General features: G+C 38.4%; 1 protein-coding gene across 3 annotated transcripts in view; it reads right to left on the bottom strand.

Moving 5' to 3' along the window:
* Positions 1-19,434, bottom strand: part of NFATC3 (nuclear factor of activated T cells 3) — a 199,659-nt gene that overhangs the window by 20,530 nt on the left and 159,695 nt on the right. For 2 of the 3 annotated variants that reach the window (XM_071209115.1, XM_071209116.1), the window contains exon 9: positions 10,775-11,770. In XM_071209115.1, coding sequence (XP_071065216.1) covers positions 10,775-11,770 — 996 coding nt within the window. Of the gene's footprint in view, positions 1-10,035; positions 10,115-10,774; positions 11,771-19,434 lie in introns of all 3 variants that reach the window. The other variant, XM_071209114.1, reaches the window with a different exon arrangement.

The following is a 19,434-nucleotide window of genomic DNA, read 5'->3' on the forward strand; positions in this document are numbered from 1 at the left end:
TAAATATTAACAAATGTTGAAATTTGTTTAGGGAATATAAGAGAAATTTCCTCACTTGACCAAGTTGCTTACTCCAGTCACCGTTATCTATCTACCTACCTAACTACCCTTCTACCTTTCTACCTACCTACCTACCTACCTACCTACCTACCTACCTACCTACCTACCCACCCACCCATCCATCCATCCATCCATCCATCCATCCATCCATCCATCCATCCATCTATCTATCTATTATCTATTTCTGGTTTATACAAATAAGGCAATGACCTTGTGGTATATATGAAAGTAAAATCTGGAATCCTAGTTTTGTCACTTAGTGGATTGGTGACATAGGGGAATTCACTTAACCTTCTAAATCTGTTTCATTATTTACACAAAGAGGGTAGTGTCTCCTGAAAGTTATATGCAGAAACTCTGTAACAATTTATAGAAATGCAATTATTATTTGGATTGATAAATGTGAGAGTTAATATATCATTTGGTGACCTCATCTAGTCTAATGTCTCTAAATAACATCTAAATGCCATCTCCAAATTTATTTCCTCATTCCCAAAACTTCAGACTCATTTATCCAACTATTTGACCTTTCCACTTGAATGTTCAATAGATATTTCAAAACTGAACACCAAATCTCTCCTCAAAACCTACTCCATTCACAGCCTTTCTCATCTTAGCTGCTGGTAACACCATTCTTCCAGTTGTTCAAGCAAAAAACCTGGTGTCATCCTTGTCTTCTCTTTCTTCCACACCTCACATTGAATCTGTTAGGAAATGCTACTGGTGCTAACTTTAAAATATATCCAAATTCTAACCACTTCTTACCTCCTCCACTGCTCCTATCCTAATCCAAATCACTGTAATTTCTGAACTGGGTTACTGCAAAAACATCTTAACTGGTCTCCTGGTTTCTGCCCTGACCTCTTCAGTCTTCTCCATCCAGCAGCCAGAGTGATTCTATTAAAACCTAAATCAGATCATGATACATCTGTTCAAAACTATTTTCATAATAATAGTTAGATTTTTTCTCCCCTTTTCCACTCTCATTTTCTCATGAATTAACAGTGGAGTTTTTCAGAGGCTACATGGTATATGACTTCACTGCTCTGATGGGTAATGGGATGTGTGCCTGAATATTTTTAAGATGTTTTCAGTTTTGAGCCTCCATGTTGCTCAAATGTGGCCACTCTCTAAGCCAAACTCAGCATGTAAATGCATTACCTTCCCCCCAGCGCGGGACATGACTCCCGGGGATAAGTCTCCCTGGTGCCGAGGGATTACTACCAATCACTAACTGGTGATGCAGCTAGAAAGAGATCTTGAATAAAAGGGTCAACTCAGACCAACAGATTATCTCAGTCTACATGTATGATCATGTGTTAAAAACGACTTTTTGACCTTGAATAAAAGGGGGAAATGGCAAAGAGAAATGAGTTTATATGGCTAAGAGTCTTCAAAAAGGAGTTGGGAGGTCATCAGAGGGGTTACACTTATGCACGCCTCAGCAGGACCCCAGAAATAGCTAAAGTAGATACAAAGTAGATATAAAGTAGGTACTGGTTCTCCTGAAGACTACGGAGGCCTATGGGGTATACGATCATGGCAGATGGATTTTGAGTTCTATGCCATGTTCATGGGTCCTACCTTGGATTTTGTGCTCCTGAGAGTGATGGAGCTGGACTCAGATGTGACTTTTCTACACATGCCTCTTCTGTCACTTTTACTGAATCTGTGGTTGGTGCTAGGGATGGTGTATACTCAGGGGACTTGAATCTTTGGACTGCCCATGTGCCAGCTGGGCCCTGAGCCTCAGCAGAGTTGCAACTCCTACTCTCTGATTCACTGGACTTACCCAGGTAAGCTAACAGGGAGGTGACAATGGTCAATCACCACACCAGAGAACCAAGAGCCTACAACTGGAAGCAGGAGAATTGCATCCACCATCCATGTGGAATCTAAGCCTCTCTTGATATAGATGTGGAGTGGACATCACCATCCCAGGGTCTACAGAATGGAGGAATAAAATATGGATTATAGTGGACTTACTGATATTGTACTATAAAACTATTGTGACTAGTAATAGAAGAAATTGTATCATCGATGTGGAGGAAGTGGCCACAGTAGTTGCTAAGGGCAGGGAGAGGGAAGAAGAGATGTGATGGGGGGGGGGCATTTTTGAGACTTGGAGTTGTCCTAAACGATATTGCAGGGTCAGATGCTGGACATTGTATATCCTTCCATAACCCACTGAATGTACCAGGGGAGAGTGTGAACTACAGGGTACAGCAGTGCTCCAAAATGTGTTTGCTGAGTGCCTGAGTGTGCCACAATGAGGGAGGAGGTGGTTGGTGTGGGAGGAGTGGGGTGAGAGAGTGGGGAGTATACAGGAACCTCTTATGTTTTTTATAATGTAACCTTTTTTGTGATGTATGTATCTTCAAAAAAATACAATTTACAAAAATGTGGGGGGGGGGCAGGCAGTAGGTTATATGGGAACCTCATGTTTTTTTTAATGTAACGTTCTATGTGATCTACTAACTTTAATTTTTTTTAAAAGTGCTTAAAAACAAACAAAGAGGTTCTCAGTTTTAATTTCCAATATGATAAATATTGATAAATGTAACCCACATTTAAAAAAGCTCCTTGGGATCCTCAAATATATCTAAGAATATAAAGAGGTCCTGAGACCACAAAATTTGAGGACTGCTGCTGCCCTACATGTTCTGGCTCCTCTTTGACCTTATCTCCTACCACTTTACCCCTAGATGCCTCTTGTTCCAGCCACACTGGCCTTACTGCCATTCCTCGATAAATGAGACATGCTCTCACCTTTCGGTCTTTGCTCTGGCTGTCCCCTTTGCCTTGAATATCTTTCTTATAGGTATCCAAATTGGTAGCTTCCCATCTTCAAGTTTTTTATAAAATGTAACCTCATCAATAAGGTTTATTAAGATTTATTAAGATTATTGTGGCTCAAGCAGTTGGGCTCCCATTTACCATATAGAAGATCCAAGGTTCATGCCCAGGGCCTCCTGGTGAAGGCAAGCTGGCCCATGTGCCGAGCTGGCCCACGCAGGAGTGCCACCCCGTGCGGGAATGACACCCCACACAAGAGTGCCACCCCGTGCAGGAGTGCCGCCCCATGCAGGAGTGCTGGCCAACGCAGAATGCTGGCACAGCAAGATGATGCAACAAGAGACACAGAGGAGAAACATTAAGAAGACATAACAGAACAAGAACAGAACAAGGATGCAAGAGAATGATCACCTCTTTCCCAGTCCAGAAGGTCCCAGGATCGGTTCCCAGAGCCACCTAATGAGAATACAAGCAGACACAGAACACAAAGCAAATAGACACAGAGAGCAGACAAGGGGGTTGGGGTGTGAGGTGGGGGGAGAAATAAATAAATAAATCTTAAAAAAAAAATTTTTTATTTAAAAATGTAGTCCCCCCACTTTATCCCTCATAGATCTCCAAATATCCTGACTCTTTTTCCATAGCACTTATCACCTTCCATTGTATGTATTCTTTATCTATGAAAATTCTGATGCAGGGGGAAAGATTTAAAATTAAAATTTCCTATTGTTAGAAGGTCCAGAGCTAGATCCAAATATACAGGTAAATTTAGTATAAAATAAAGTTAGAATTTTAAACCAAAGAGGATATTTAATAAATTATATTTGAAAAACTGGGTAGATATCTGAAAAATTAAAATGTGATCCATTACTCAAACCTTATACTAAAATAAATTCCAGATGGACAAACATTTTTAAAATCATAAAAGTAACAGAAGCTATGGGAGACAAAATAAAAGATTCCTAAGTTATTATCTAAATGTAAAAGAATTCATGAGGGCAAAAACCATTACACATTAGGAAAAAATATAACTCAGATCTCAAAGAGCTAATAAATCTCACACATAAGGGGTGTCTATTAATTAACAAGAAAAAGACCGATAATCTAATAGAAAAGTAAGCAAAATATGAATAGAAATCACAGATATATGATGAAAGATTTGCTCTTAATCATACGAAAAGGTACACAACCCTATTGATAAGTGAAATCAAGTTAAAACTACTCCAAGAACTTATATTTGTTAACAGAATTTACTGGTGAAGGTACAGGGAAATCGGCATGTCTTACAATGCCAGTGGCAATGTAAATTATAACAACCTTTATGGAGGACAATTTGGCAATTATTTCTCAAACCCAGAAATCCCATTTTTAGGAATTTATCATATATATCTCTACATATACACCAAAGATGTTTAAAGATCTATAAGTCAGTGGGAAATGACATAAATTAACAGTTAAATAGACAATGGTACATCCATACAATGAAACATGTTATAGAATATTCTATTCTGCAACAACAAAGAACGCTCACAAAGACTCAATATTACATGGAAAAAGAAAGGGCAGAATAGTATATATAACATCTAAGTGAAAATAAGGAGAACATATGAAATTGCTTATAAATGAATAAAATAGGTCTGGCATAATGGTCAAGAAGCTGGTAACAATTGCCCATAACTGGGTACCTAGGAGAGATTTTTTACTATATAAACCTTGTCGTACCTTTAGCATTTCAAATTATTTGAATGTATTACTTACCCAAAAAATGATTATTTTAAGAAATCTAAATTAAATTAAGTTAAATAATCCCATCTATATAAAAGCATCTACAGATGCTATTAAATGCACAATATGACTATCAGGGACTTAATTTGTTCCACATTCTTGTAGATGTAAAACTAGGATGCATGTAACCACTACTCTCAACCTTACTAATCTTTCACCAGAACTTCAACAAAAGTGTCCAAGATCAATAAGAATGTCACACTTTTCTTTTTGCCCAAATAGAAATATATTTTTTAAAAGCCAGGTATTTTTACAGAAGTGCTACCTAGGTATATTCATATAAGTTCTATCAAAAGCTAAGACCCCTGGTAAAAGGCAACCTTGTAATGCAAACCCAGAAAAGTGCTACCAAACCACAAAAGCTTGTTTCACTATTGAGCCTAAAATGTAAAAATTTATCTCTCATTTGAATTATTTTCATTACTGTGGATAATCCATCTTCAGAGGAACTCTTAAAAAAAGGATATTTATTTTTAAATAAAATACATCTTTAAGAAACAGCTTTTATCTTATACATGGAAGAAATTTGAAAGTTATTATTTTTAATTATAGAGAAGGGATTATACAAAGTAATCAGTTACAGACTAATTCAGAAATCTTTACATACATGAGACAATTTAAATTTCAGACAGACCTGGATTCAAATGCCAGTTACAGTACTCCTGATTATATAACACTGAGCAAGTGCTTAACCCTCTGAGCCACATCTATAAAAATAAGGCTAATAACTCATACTTCACAGTTTGTTGTGAAGAATTAATAAGATTAATGGTTAAAGTGCCTAGCACAGTGCTCAAAAATGTTTATTATTAATAAACAGAAATCATAATTCATCAATCACTTTTAAATATACATTCTGAAATGAACTTATTTTTAAATTTATTTTGTAGGTTTCTGATGTGCTGGTTATTTAGTGATAATCTGTGTTCAGTTTTTTTCAGCTATGTATAAACTTAAAATTTATCAATTTGATCCAAAGAAAAAATTTTATCCAAATGGTAGAAATAATACATTCAATAAAAAGGGGGATACAATTAAGCTGTTTCCCTGGAGATACATAGGCAAACTTGATCAAAGAAATAAAAGATCTTCTTTTATTATTTATTTATTTTTTATTTTTTACAAGGTACCAGGAATGGAATCCAGGACCTTGTACATGGGAAGCAGCACTCAATCACTGAGCTACACCCACTTCCCAAAAAGAGTACGAATAAATTCTTATTCTTGCTACACTGGGTCTGAAAATTAATTTTTCTTACTGTATGTTCATAAGTGGTCATATTAAGGCCTTGAATCCCCATCATGGTCCATTCTACACGAGCCACTCTCCAAAATCTATGTGGGTATTATTTATGGGACTTTTTTGTCTCTGAAATTAATATATCACAAACATGTTTGCAGCTGGGTGGTAAATGTATACTTCCCAAAAGAGGATTCATGAGTTAATCAGTCTCAGTTAAGAGGTATTAAAAAAGGGCAGGGAAATGGACTTTGGCCCAGTGGTTAGGGCGTCCGTCTACCATATGGGAGGTCGGCGGTTCAAACCCCGGCCTCCTTGACCCGTGTGGAGCTGGCCATGCGCAGTGCTGATGCGCGTAAGGAGTGCTGTGCCACGCAAGGGTGTCCCCCGCGTGGGGGAGCCCCACGCGCAAGGAGTGCGCCCGTGAGGAGAGCCGCCCAGCGTGAAAAGAAAGAGCAGCCTGCCCAGGAATGGCGACGCCCACACTTCCCGTGCCGCTGACGACAACAGAAGCGGACAAAGAAACAAGACGCAGCAAACAGACACCAAGAACAGACAAACGGGGGGGGGGGGGGGGTGTTAAATAAATAAATAAATCTTTAAAAAAAAAAAACAAAGGGCAAAGTTCAACATTTTCTACCTCCAACCACCCCAGTGCCTGTAAGTGTATTAATTATAATACCTCCTTCATAATATACTCTCTCCATTGGCTATGTATGGTCTTCTTTTGTTTTATTTATTTAAATACAATAAACACCAGAGAAACCACTATCCAACAGGTGGACCAGAATGCCAAAAATAATACCTACCTCTTTTTTCCTCCTCCATACCATCTCCCTGACTCCCCCAACCCAAGATAACCACTTGAACCTCATCTTCAACATTCCCTTGCTTTAAGAATCTACTTAAAACCAGGCTCTTCTGCTTGTCACCTACATGCAGAACTGCAGTAAGTGACACCAAGTATAGAGTCCCTGTTTATCATATTAGCAAATATCCTACATTCAGGACCAGCCTGTTACTACAGAGAGCCTGCAAGTGGCAGTGGCAGTTTTTACTACAGCAGCAGGTCAGGCTACGTTTAACATGCATCCTCTTGTCTGCTGAAGAGCTGCAGCTGTGACAGTTTGTGAACAAAGGAGGGCAAGTGGAAACTGAAGGACTATAAAAGCAAGTTGCAATGGGATTCATATTCAGTTGGCTGAATCACAAATTAAATGGGCCTGCATTTAAAGGTATAAAAGAGTCTATTCTCACAACACTAAAATCTTGAATAACATGTTTAAAATACAAGCTGTGGGAAGTAGATGTGGCTCAACTGAAAGAGTGTCTGCCTACCATATAGGAGGTCCAGAATTTGAACCCAGGGCCTCCTGGCCCGTGTGGTGAGCTGGCCCATGCACAGTGCTTTTGTACGCAAGGAGTGCCATGCCATGCAGGCGTGTTCCCCGTAGAGGGGAGCCCCATGTGCAAGGAGTGCACCATGCAAGGAGAGCCACCCCCGTGTGAAAAAAGTGCAGCCTGCCCAGAAGTGGCGCCGCACACATGGAGAGCTGATGCAGCAAGATGATGCAACAAAAAGAGACACAGATCTCCAATGCCGCCAAGAATGCAAGTAGACATAGAATACACAGCGAATGGACACAAGAAAGCAGACAAAGGGGGCGGGGGGGATAAAATAAATCTTAAAAAAAAAAATGACAGAGAGTTCAAAATATTTAAATAAATAAAAATTAAAAAAAAAAACAACACACAAACTGTTGACTATTCCTGTATTTTTTATAACACTGAATATACACCATAACGCAGATATATTTTGGGAAAAATTACAGTTTCAGGCACACAAATTGTTAACACATGGGTAAATCTCATTAATAACATAATAGATACAGAAAGCACTTTTCTAGCAAGGACAATGGTATATGGAAGTAGCAAAGAAAAAATTAAGGCAAGCACCAAATTTTTGAACAATGCCTTAACTGGCTGAATAAGTATATTATTATAGTCTTTCAAGGTAGCTGCTTGAAAAAGAACATTTAATTAGTTAAAGGTTAGTATTTTGCTGTTGTTATGACCCCAAGGGATGCTGTCCCTGAGGAAGGAGTCAAAATATTCTGAGGCAGAGAAATGCTTCTGGAACCCTTCTGATCTTGGGTCACATGAGGGGCAAAAAAAAAAAAAAAAAAAATCACCTCAATGAAACTGAACAAGGATAAGTGCCAACTTTAGATTTTCATTCCAAAAAATTCCACGTTTGGGTAGGGGGATGTGACTTATAACTCACTAACTCAACAGCATGATGGGGGAGCTAAGAAAGTCCCCTGCCTTCAGGCCATTTTAACAATATAAAGTCCTCTGAACAAGGAATATGACTGTCCTAACCACTCTAAATTGACTCTGAAAAGGAACTTAAGTAGCAGGGTTGAAGCAGAAGAGAACTACAGTGCTGGTGAGAGAAGGGTAAAGTTGCTGGAAAGTTGTTAAGCCTGAAAAGAAATCAAGGTTTTTATACATGTGAAAGGCTATTACAGAATAAGTATTAGGTTTATTCTTCATTGATTCCAGAGGCATCAGAACCACATGAAACAAGAAGGGCAGGTGGAACTCAAAAAGCCCTGAGATGTTCCAAAGAAGATGGACAGAAGGTACACAACAGGAATATAGTATCACCACGGATATCAGACTGTGAACTCCAGCATGAATGAGGAAGATGGAATAGATATCAGACAGCCTTTGAAACTTCATTTAATATTGAATATCTATAATCTTAAAATTGTCTTGGCTCCTCTCACAAACTAAGGCTCTATGGAGAAAATGGCATTCTCTTTCACTTATTATCTTTGTTCTAGACCAGTCTAAAGCATCAACCCACAGGCAGATTAGAAATATGACTAAGATGGTATTTCCAGCTCTATAACTCTTGAATTTTTGAACTGAGATGTGCTGATAACTTATCTATTAAATATCACTGAATTTATAATAAAAAAAATAAGGTGTTAATGCCTACATTTCTAAAAGCAAAGGTCAGCTATTAATAATATGTGAATGATTTCTGACAGACTCAATCTTATTTAAAAACTTCAAAAATAAAAAGCATACTTCATTTGTGTTTTAATGTTTAATTTGGTTAAAAGAGGGAAATAAATATAACCCAGAAATAGGATTAACAAACATTATTTAGATTAGACAAAAGGTTTATATACTAGTAAAGTGCAACTTTTAAAAAATTACTTATGTCCTCTGTTGAAGAGTGGAAACTACTTTGTATTTAATACTTAAGATGCTTGGCATTCCACTTTTCTGCAGTAATTTTTTTAAAAAAGCTTGAAGTGGGAGCAGATGTAGCTCAAGTGACTGAGTGTCTACTTCCCATGTACAAGGTCCCAGGTTCAATCCCTGGTTCCGCCTAAAAACAAACAAACACAAAAAACACAACTCCCACTGGGGAGCAGATACAGCTCAGTGGTTGAGCACCTGCTTTCTATGTACGAGGTCCTGGGTTCAATCCCTGTTACCTCCTAAAAAAAAAAAGCTTGAGGGATCCCCTTTAAACACAGAATTCAAACCACTCATGCTAGGAGATAGCTGTAGTGCCACAAGGAAAATACCGGACTGAAAAGACCTGATTCCAACCTCAGCATTACTGCTTGCTAGTTGGGTCATCCTCCAAAATTGCAACTCTCTAAAAGTCACTATCTACCTCAAAGACAGAGGATTAATAAAGAATAAATTATAGAACAAATGGGAAAATGCTACATAACTCGTAGACACTGTTTCAACTTATGTATCAGTGACCTGGCACATTCCCACATGGTTTTGAAAGCCATCAACTGCTACACCATTTACCCTCAAGTCAATCATGCTTTACCAGACACATCTCTATGCCTCTACTTATATTGCCTGATTTATCCCCCTGATCATCATTTACTGAAAATGCACATATTCATCCTCTGAAACTTGGTTCAAATGTTACCTCCTCAAGGAAACCTTGCCCATTCTTTCCTATGAAATCAGTTGTATCTATAAGATCCCCTCTTAATGTGCTTCTTTTATACCTGAGTTATAGTGATTCAGAAACACGGCATGGTATAACAGTCTTGTACTGGTCTGATGGCTAAACCCTGGGAGAAAGAGAGTGCCAACGTCTTATTCACCTTTCTTCTTCCTTGCTTCTACGATTTGGGATTTTAAAACCAGCTTTGCAAGTAAGAAGTGAACTCAGCCTCTCCAGATCTGTAAAACGGAGATAGTTGAGCTACAATTATTTTTCTTCAATAGATTAATACAGAATCAAGAGAGTACTAAAATTTTATATCTGTATTTCAGAATTTTTATAATTTTTGTATTGGACAATAGTTGCAGGTAGCTTTCACTGAATTCCTTAATCTAGAGAAACGATAAAACCAAGAAGAAACTCTGAATCGGTTACCTGAAGATCCTATCTTAAGGAATTTTCAATTATTGAGATGACTGGTATTCCAGAGTTTGTTCTCTAATCTACTGATTTTATAAAAGCAGATGTTTATATACCAACTTGCTACATTTACTGCTCTCCCTTACTACATTTCTGATATTCCAGCACCTAACTCCCTGTGTTAATTAACATCTTTAAATTCCACTCTCTAGATAACAAGACCTTACTATATTTTATGGAAAAAAAGAAGACCTATTCAGCAACAGATATTAGTGGTAAATGGTAAAACAGACTTTAAAGCATAGATTTTCATATCTATTCTTAAAGTCACACATATATTAACATTTTTCTAATGATAGCAACTTACTTTAAAAAGCCCAACTATATGGCAATAAACAATCTATGGTAACTTTCTCAAGACTATTAGTAAAGAAAATTCTTGGATCCTCACTGGTTCAAGAACAGACAGATAAACTTACCATCATCTAAAGTGATGTCCTGAAGTCCAATGGTTGCAAAGTTAGGTTCCCGCTCTTCAGGTTCCAGTTTAATGCTCACAGCTGCCCCATCAGGTGGAAATGAAGCTGGATCACACAAACTGTGACATATTAAGGATGAAGGTGCAGAAAGACCTCCCTGGCCTGTATTTTGTGCTTGAGGTGAATGCTGTCCAGAATGCATTCTGGTGGCTGGAGACGGTGATGAGGCAGTTCCTGAGCTAGGAGACTGATAAGGCATAGGTTGCAGCTTAGGAGACGGTGGCCCAGAAAGTGGTGAACTGGTCAGGGGAAGAGAGGCTGCTGGAGAAGATGTTGTAGCAGACCCTGAATGTGAAGGACCATATGTTATGGGCTGTAATTGAGGGGAAGGCTGCCCTGTGACCTGGTCAGCCACTGGAGAAGAAAGAGACCTTTGTCCTGCATTTGAACAACGGTATCCCATTGACTGAAGATGGGGCAGCGTCTGCACAGAATGAGGTGTGTGTGCTAAAAGATGTCCTGTTGAGCCTGAATTTGAAGAATGAAATGGTATGGATGACAGTGGTTGACAGCCAAGATTTATTAAGCTAGGAACAGTTACATCCTGCTGAAACAAAAGTGTATCAAATTCTTGACTAGAGGCAGCATTAATAGGAAGACAAGTTGGTCCGTTGTACACATTAGTTTGCATAGCCTGATAGGAAGGAGGCATTGGTGCGACCTGAAAAGTCTGCTGCACAATTGACGAAGGTCTCATAGGTTGTTCTTTACCAGCATTCTCATCCCTACATTGCAACTGTGGCAGATGGGATGAGGTTACCATGGATGCAAATGCTTGCTGGATGGGACAAACCAAGCTTCTCTGTGTAGATAGTATACTATCATGTGGGTGTCCTGGATCTGAGGAAGGCCTCTGGGTCTGGGCAGTATGAGGCACAGGCAAAGATGGAACTGAAGACAAGTCAGGCTCTTCTCTGTGTTCTTGTTTCATCAAAACTGAAAAGAAAATGATTAAAGTAAATGTTATTATGCGATACATAAAATAATCATGACAGGCCTTCATTCTAGGCCACACAACTGTAGTGTGCATTCAAGCCAGGGGTTGCAAACTCAAATGCCTTTGGGGAAGGCAGACAATTTAAAATGAATGAAGGTGGGAAGTGGCTGTGGCTCAAGCAATTGAGCTCCTGTTTACCATATGGAGAACCTGGGTTCCATCCCTGGGATCTCCTGGTGAAAAAAATAAACAAACAAACAAACAAACAAAAAACCCCCAATAAAATGAATGAAGTTGGCAAACAAAACAACACAGAGTGCTGGCTCTGGCTTTAAAGGCATTCAATTTAGAAATATAACAACACTGCATAGAGCTTTATGAACTGATAGGGAGTACCTTTAAAGTATGTTTAATGTGACAAAAAGCAAATTCCAGAATACTTGTGTTACAATTATGTAAAATTGTGTTTATACACGCATATGCACACATTTTTGCATGTATATGTTTGACTATCTCTGGGAAGACACACAAGAGACTAAGGGGATATTGTTGCATAGGGAAATGAGGTGACTAGGGGAGATAGGAAGGAATTTAAATACTTATTTCTGTCCTAAGATTATTTATGCATTCCTGAAAGCATACATTCAACAAATGCTTATGTGCCTATTATGTACAAATCACTGGAATGATGTGGTACACAAAGATTGATTACAGATTTCACCATTTAAACAGTATGTGGCAGCACCCGTATCAACAATCTTGACGCAGACACCCATATAGTTTCATCAATAGCTCTAGCAGCAGGGTATCCCTTAGTAACAGATTTTTTTGGAAATGGTAATAGTGGTTCACATGCACTAAGGACTTATTTTGTGCCAGACCCAGGACCAGGCACGTTATACATATTCTCTCATTCATTCTTCAGTGTGGACACTTCTTTCACTTTCTTCTTTCGTATCTTCCTCCCTGAATCTCTTTCTTTAGAGAATTTCTTTTTCTCCCTGCCTCATTATTCTAATGGGGATGTCAATCATAAGGCTCAATTATCTCACCCTAGGTGGGAGTATAGGCTTCAAGTTGGCCAAACAGAATAGCTCATCATGCCCCACCCCCAGACTGGACCCAATCTTAGTCAGAATCATTCTTTGGGACTGGAATAGACAGAGGTTATATGTATGTGCTAGGGGAGAGGGTGCCAGCTCTTTTCTCTGGATTGCTAAATATGAAGTCAGAACAATACTGGAGTTCCTCTATGGTAAGGGTCAGACTGAGAATAATGCCAACAGAAAGAAAAGCAATGCTAAGAGAAAAAGAAAGCCTGCGCCTTGTCTAATAATACTACTACTTCAGCTGAAGCCAGTTCAACTACTTAACCTTTCAGTGACAGGAACCAATAAACTCTCTTTATAATATTCAAGAGATTAAAGATAACAACTAAGAGGAGGCGGGGCAAGATGGTGTCTGAGTGAGTGCACCTTATAATCTCTCCTGCAAAGAAGCGGCTGAGTAGGGTTGGAATCCTGCTGGACCAGGCTGTTTCAGCTGTTTGCAGGGCAGGAGGTGTCTGGACATCGATTTAGTGGATGGTGTCAGAGAAGATTCTTGTAAAAGGTAGAATTTTGGGTCTCTTTCATGGAGATTGGGGCTGCGCCCGGGACACTTCCCCGTGGGGCTGGCGGCCCGGTGGTGGCGATTCTTGGAGGCTTTGCTGTGCTGGGGAGTTCCCAAGCCCTGAGCGGGCTGCTTCGGGGGCCTGCAGGGCGGGAGGTGTCTGGAAGTCGATTTGGTGAGACAGTGACGGAGGAGATTCTTGCAAGACATGGAATTGTGGGTTTCTAACATGGAGGTCAGAGCTTCTGGCTGGAGCCCCTCCCCCTAGGGCTGGCGGCCCATCTGCAGAGGTCCCTGAATTGTTTGTAGTACAGTGGCGCCCCCAGCAGGCTGTTTCAGGGGCTTGCAGGGCAGGAGGTGTCTGGAAGTCGATTTGGTGAGACAGTGACAGAAGAGACTCTTGTGAGAGGTGGAATTTTGGGTTTCTGACACAGAGGTCAGAGTTTGAGCGCGTGACCCCTCCCCGTAGGGCTGGCGCCCAGCTGCAGGAATCCCTGAAGGCTGCGTTGTGCTGTGGTGCTCCCAGGCTCCCTGTTAACCGATGCGTGGTTCCCAGGTCTGTGTCCCCTAAACCATGGTGGTCCACACTCCAGAGACTCACACCTCTTGAATCTGCAATATCACAGACTTCCCATCCCTGAATTCACCACGCCCTGAGGTCCATCTGAGGTCCTTGATTGTCCTACCACTCGGCGTTTGTGTTTTTTTTTCTTTTTCTCTTTTTTCTTTTTTTTATTGTCTTGGTTGCTAATATTGCATTATCTTCTGGTCTTTTCTCCCATTGTATCCCCAAGATCCTTTTTCGTTTATTTAGTTTTTTTTTTTTCTTCTTTTCTTTTTCTTGCTTGTTTCCCTCCCTTTTCTTTGCCCACTCCCCCCCTTTTTTTCCTCTTTTTTTTCTATTCTCTCCTTTTCTTCTTATTTTATTTTATTTTATTTTATTTATACAATAGGTGCTGCAGGGAGCACCTCACATTTGCTGTGTTTCCTCATCCTCCATTTCCTCGTTTCTGTGTGAATTGATTTTGGTCACCTACACTATCCCCTTTCCCCCACATCTTGCTATCCTCTATCATCTACTGTCTCTCTTACATTCCACTTCCCTTTCTTTGGTCCCCAAATTGTCTAACTTTTAACTTCTAATACCTTTGTTCTGTTTTCTGTTTTTTATTCACTCTTGATATTATTGTCTTTCTTTTCTCTTTCCCTCTCTCATGAAAACACTGGCTTTTCAATTTTACTATATTCCTTCCCATATTCAGTTGACTATCTCATTATAGGTACTCTACTTACTGCTATAACTCTACACAACTTACATGAGTCTAATATCCATTCTCCCAGATCTCACATTGTTTCTCTGTTAACATTTATTACCAATACTACTTTACACATTTTCTTTTTTTACACAATTTCCTTTCCTTGGCCGTAATATTTTCCTTCAAAGTGAACTTAGCCAGCAACAAGAAATTAGAGTAAGAAGAACAAAGTGACAAAGAGAAGACATAACACTTATACAAGGACAACAACTAATTAATCCCCAAGACTAGACAAAGAAGCTAAGGAACTGATTAAACGCGTCACGATAAAATGATGACCAGACAGCAACAAAAAACTACAAACCAAACCAATAATCAGGAAAACATGGCTGAATCCAATGAACAAACTAACAACCAAGAAGAGGAGGAGAACATTAGACAAGTAATTAAAGATCTCAAAACATATATTAGAGACCAACTTAATGAAGTAAAGGAAGAGTTTAACAATATGAAGAAAACACTTGGAGGGGAAATTGCAGACATACGCAAAAAGATAACAGATATGATAGGAATGAACACCACAGTTCAAGAAATCAAAAATACACTCTCAGCAAATAGCAGCAGATTAGAAGAGGCAGAGGAGAGAATTAGCGACGAGGAAGACAGTACATATGAAATCAAGCAGATAGTAGAACTGATCGATAAAGAGATAGAAAAAATCCAGCTAGGACTTAGGGACCTGAATGACAATGCAAAACGCACAAACATACGTATTATAGGCATTCCAGAAGGAGAAGAAAAGGGAAAGGGGACAGAAGGGGTGTTGCAGGAAATAATGGCTGAAAACTTCCCAAATCTACTGAGAGAGACGGATGAACATGTCCAGGAAGCACAAGGCACCCCAAACATCATAAAACCCAACAGGCCCACCCAAAGACATATACTTGTCAAATTATCCAATGCTTAAAACAAAGAGAAAATTCTAAAAGCAGCAAGAGAAAAGAAAACCATCACACACAAGGGAGGCTCCATAAGATTAAGTTCTGATTTCTCATCTGAAACCAGGGAGGCAATAAGGCAGTGGTATGATATAGTCAAGGTACTAAAAGAAAAAATTTCCAACCAAGAATACTCTACCCAGCTAAACTAGCATTCAAAAATGATGGAGAGTTCAAAATATTCACAGATAAACAGAAACTGAAAGAGTATGCCAACAAGAATCCTCCCCTTCAAGAAATACTAAAGGGAGTTCTGCAGGAAGAAAGGAAAAAACAGTAAAGGCAGAGTTGGAGGAGAGTGTAAGAGCAACAAAAAAGACAAAAAGAGAAGGAAAAAAACAAGCAAAATATGACACACACAAGTCCAATTAAAATATGGCTAACAAAAATAATTCTTGAAAGTAATAACACTGGAGGTCAAAGGATTAAACTCATCTATCAAAAGATTGAGACTGGGACATTGGATAAGGAAATATGACCCATCTATATGCTGTCTACAAGAAACACTTAGACCCAGGGATTCATGGAGGCTGAAAGTGAATGGCTGGAAAACAATCTTACAAGCAAACAATAACCAAAAAAAAGCTGGAGTAGCTATATTAATATCAGACAAAATAGACTTTAAATGCGAAACAATTGTGAGAGACAAAGAAGGATACTACATGTTAGTGAAAGGGACAATCTCTCAAGAAGAACGAACAATCATAAATATTTATGCTCCTAACAAGAGTGCCTCCAAATACGTGAGGCAAACAGTGGAAAAACTAAGAGAAAGAATAAATGCCTCTACAATTATAGTGGGAGATTTTAATTATACACCACTATCAACTTTGGACAGAACATCTCAAAAGAGAATCACTAAAGAAACAACAAAATTGAACAGTATATTAGAGGAGCTGGATCTAATAGACATATACAGATCATTACATCCGACTACAGTAGGATATACATTTTTCTCAAGTGCACATGGATCATTCTCCAAGTCAGACCATATGCTAGGCCACAAAGAAAGGCTTAATGAATTCAGAAAGATTGAAATCATACAAAATAATATCTCTGACCATAGTGGAGTGAAGATGGAAATCTGCAAGGGCCAGAGGCCCAGATTTCACACCAATATATGGAAATTAAACAGCACAATCTTAGAAAAACAGTGGGTCAAAGAGGAAATCTCAAAAGAAATCAATGACTACCTTGAAACAAATGATAATGATAACACAACATAACAAAATTTATGGGATGCAGCAAAAGCAGTATTGAGAGGGAAATTTATAGCCATAAATTCATACATCAAAAAACAAGAAAGAGCAAAAATTGAAGAACTGCACATTTGGAGGAATTAGGAAAAAAACAACAAAGCAATCCAACAGGAAGAAGAAGGAAGGAAATAACAAAGATAAGAGCAGAACTAAATGAAATAGAAAATAAGAAAGCACTTGAAAAGATAAACAAGACCAAGAGCTGGTTTTTTTGAGAAGATCAATAAAATTGACAAACCCTTAGCGAGACTAACAAAGAAAAAAAGAGAGAAGACGCAAATACACAAAATAAGAAATGAGAAAGGAGATATCACCACTGACCCCACAGAAAGAAAGACTATCATAAGAGGATACTTTGAAAAACTATATTCCAACAAAAATGACAATTCAGAGGAAATGGACAAATTCCTAGAAACACATAAGCAGCCCATATTGACGAAAGAAGAAATTGATGATCTCAACAAACCAATCACAAGTAAAGAGATAGAATTCAGTCATTAAAAACCTCCGAACTAAGAAGAGCCCAGGGCCAGACGGCTTCACAAGTGAATTCTACAAAACATTCCGGAAAGAACTAACACCAATCCTGCAGAAACTCTTCCAAAAAATCGAAACAGAAGGAACATTGCCTAACTCCTTCTATGATGCCAATATTACCCTAATACCAAAGCTAAACAAAGACACCACAAGAAAGGAAAATTACACACCAATTTCTCTGATGAACCTAGACACAAAAATACTTAACAAAATACTTGCTAATCGTATTCAACAACACACTAAATGAATTATACACCACGACCAAGTGGGATTCATTCTAGGTATGCAAGGATGGTTCAACATAAGAAAATCAATCAATGTAATATACCATATAAACAGACTGAAGGAAAAAAATCACATGATCATATCTATAGATGCAGAAACAGCATTTGACAAAATAGAGCACCCTTTCTTGATAAAAACACTCCAAAAGATCGGAATACAACAAAATTTTTTGAACATGATAAAGAGTATATATGAAAAACCTACAGCCAACATTGTTTCAATGGAGAAATCCTAAAATCCTTCCCTCTAAAGTCAGGAACAAGACAAGGATGCTCACTGTCTCCCCTTCTATTTAACAGTGTCTTAGAAGTACTTGCTCGAGCACTGAGGGAAGAACCAGATATAAAAGGCATTCAAATTGGAAAGGAAGAAGTCAAAATTTCATTATTTGCAGATGACATGATCCTATACATAGAAAACCCTGAGAGGTCTACAACAAAGCTTCTAGAACTCATAAATGAGTTTAGTAAAGTCGCAGGTTATAAGATCAATGCGCAAAAATCAGTAGCATTTCTGTACATCAATAATGAGCAAGATCAGGAGGAAATCAAGAAACAAATACCATTCACAATAGTAAATAAAAAAACCAAGTATTTAGAAATAAATTTAACTAAAGATGTAAAAAACTTATACACTGAGAACTATACAAGACTGTTCAAGGAAATCAAAAAAGACCAAAATAAATGGAAGAATATTCCCTGTTCATGGATAGGAAGACTAAATATTATTAAGATGTCTATCCTACCAAAACTGATCTACACATTCAATGCAATCCCAATAAAAATCAACACAGCCTTCTTTAAGGAACTAGAAAAACTAACTATGAAATTTATTTGGAAAGGAAAGAGGCCCCGAATAGCCAAAGACATATTGAAAAAGAAAAACGAAATTGGAGGAATCACACTTCCTGACTTCAAAACATACTACAAAGCTACAGTAGTGAAAACAGCATGGTATTGGCATAAGGAGAGACACACAGACCAATGGAATCAAATTGAAAGTTCTGATATAGAACCTCATATATATAGCCATATAATATTCGATAAAGCCACCAAACCCTCTCAACTGGGAGAGAATGGCCTATTCAATAAATGGTGCCTGGAGAACTGGATAGCCATATGTAGAATGAAAGAGGATTACCATCTCACACCTTATACAAAGATCAACTCAAGATGGATCAAAGACCTAAATACAAGAGCCAAGACCATTTAGACTTTGAAAAGCAGTGTAGGGAAGCACATACAAGACCTTGTAATAGGAAATGGCTTCATGAACGTCACACAAAAAGCACAAGCAGCAAAAGAACAAATAGATAAATGGGACCTCCTCAAAATTAAAGCCTTCTGCACCTCAAAGGAGTTTGTCAAGAAAGTGAAAAGAGAGCCTACACAATGGGAGAAAATATTTGGTAACCATATAACGGATAGGAGACTTATAACGTGCATATATAAAGAACTCCTATATCTTGAAAATAAAAAGATAAACAACACATTTAAAAAATGGGAAAAAGATTTAAACAGACAGTTCTCCAAAGAAGAAATACAAATGGCTAAAAAGCACATGAAAAAAATGCTCCAAATCTCTAGCTATCAGGGAAATGCAAATCAAAACTACAATGAGATACCATCTCACTCCCATAAGATTGGCAACTATGAAAAAAACAGAAGATTACAAATGCTGGAGAGGATGTGGAGGAATAGGAACACTCATCCACTGC

Source organism: Dasypus novemcinctus, chromosome 18, assembly GCF_030445035.2.
Source record: "Dasypus novemcinctus isolate mDasNov1 chromosome 18, mDasNov1.1.hap2, whole genome shotgun sequence".
Lineage (NCBI taxonomy): Eukaryota > Metazoa > Chordata > Mammalia > Cingulata > Dasypodidae > Dasypus > Dasypus novemcinctus.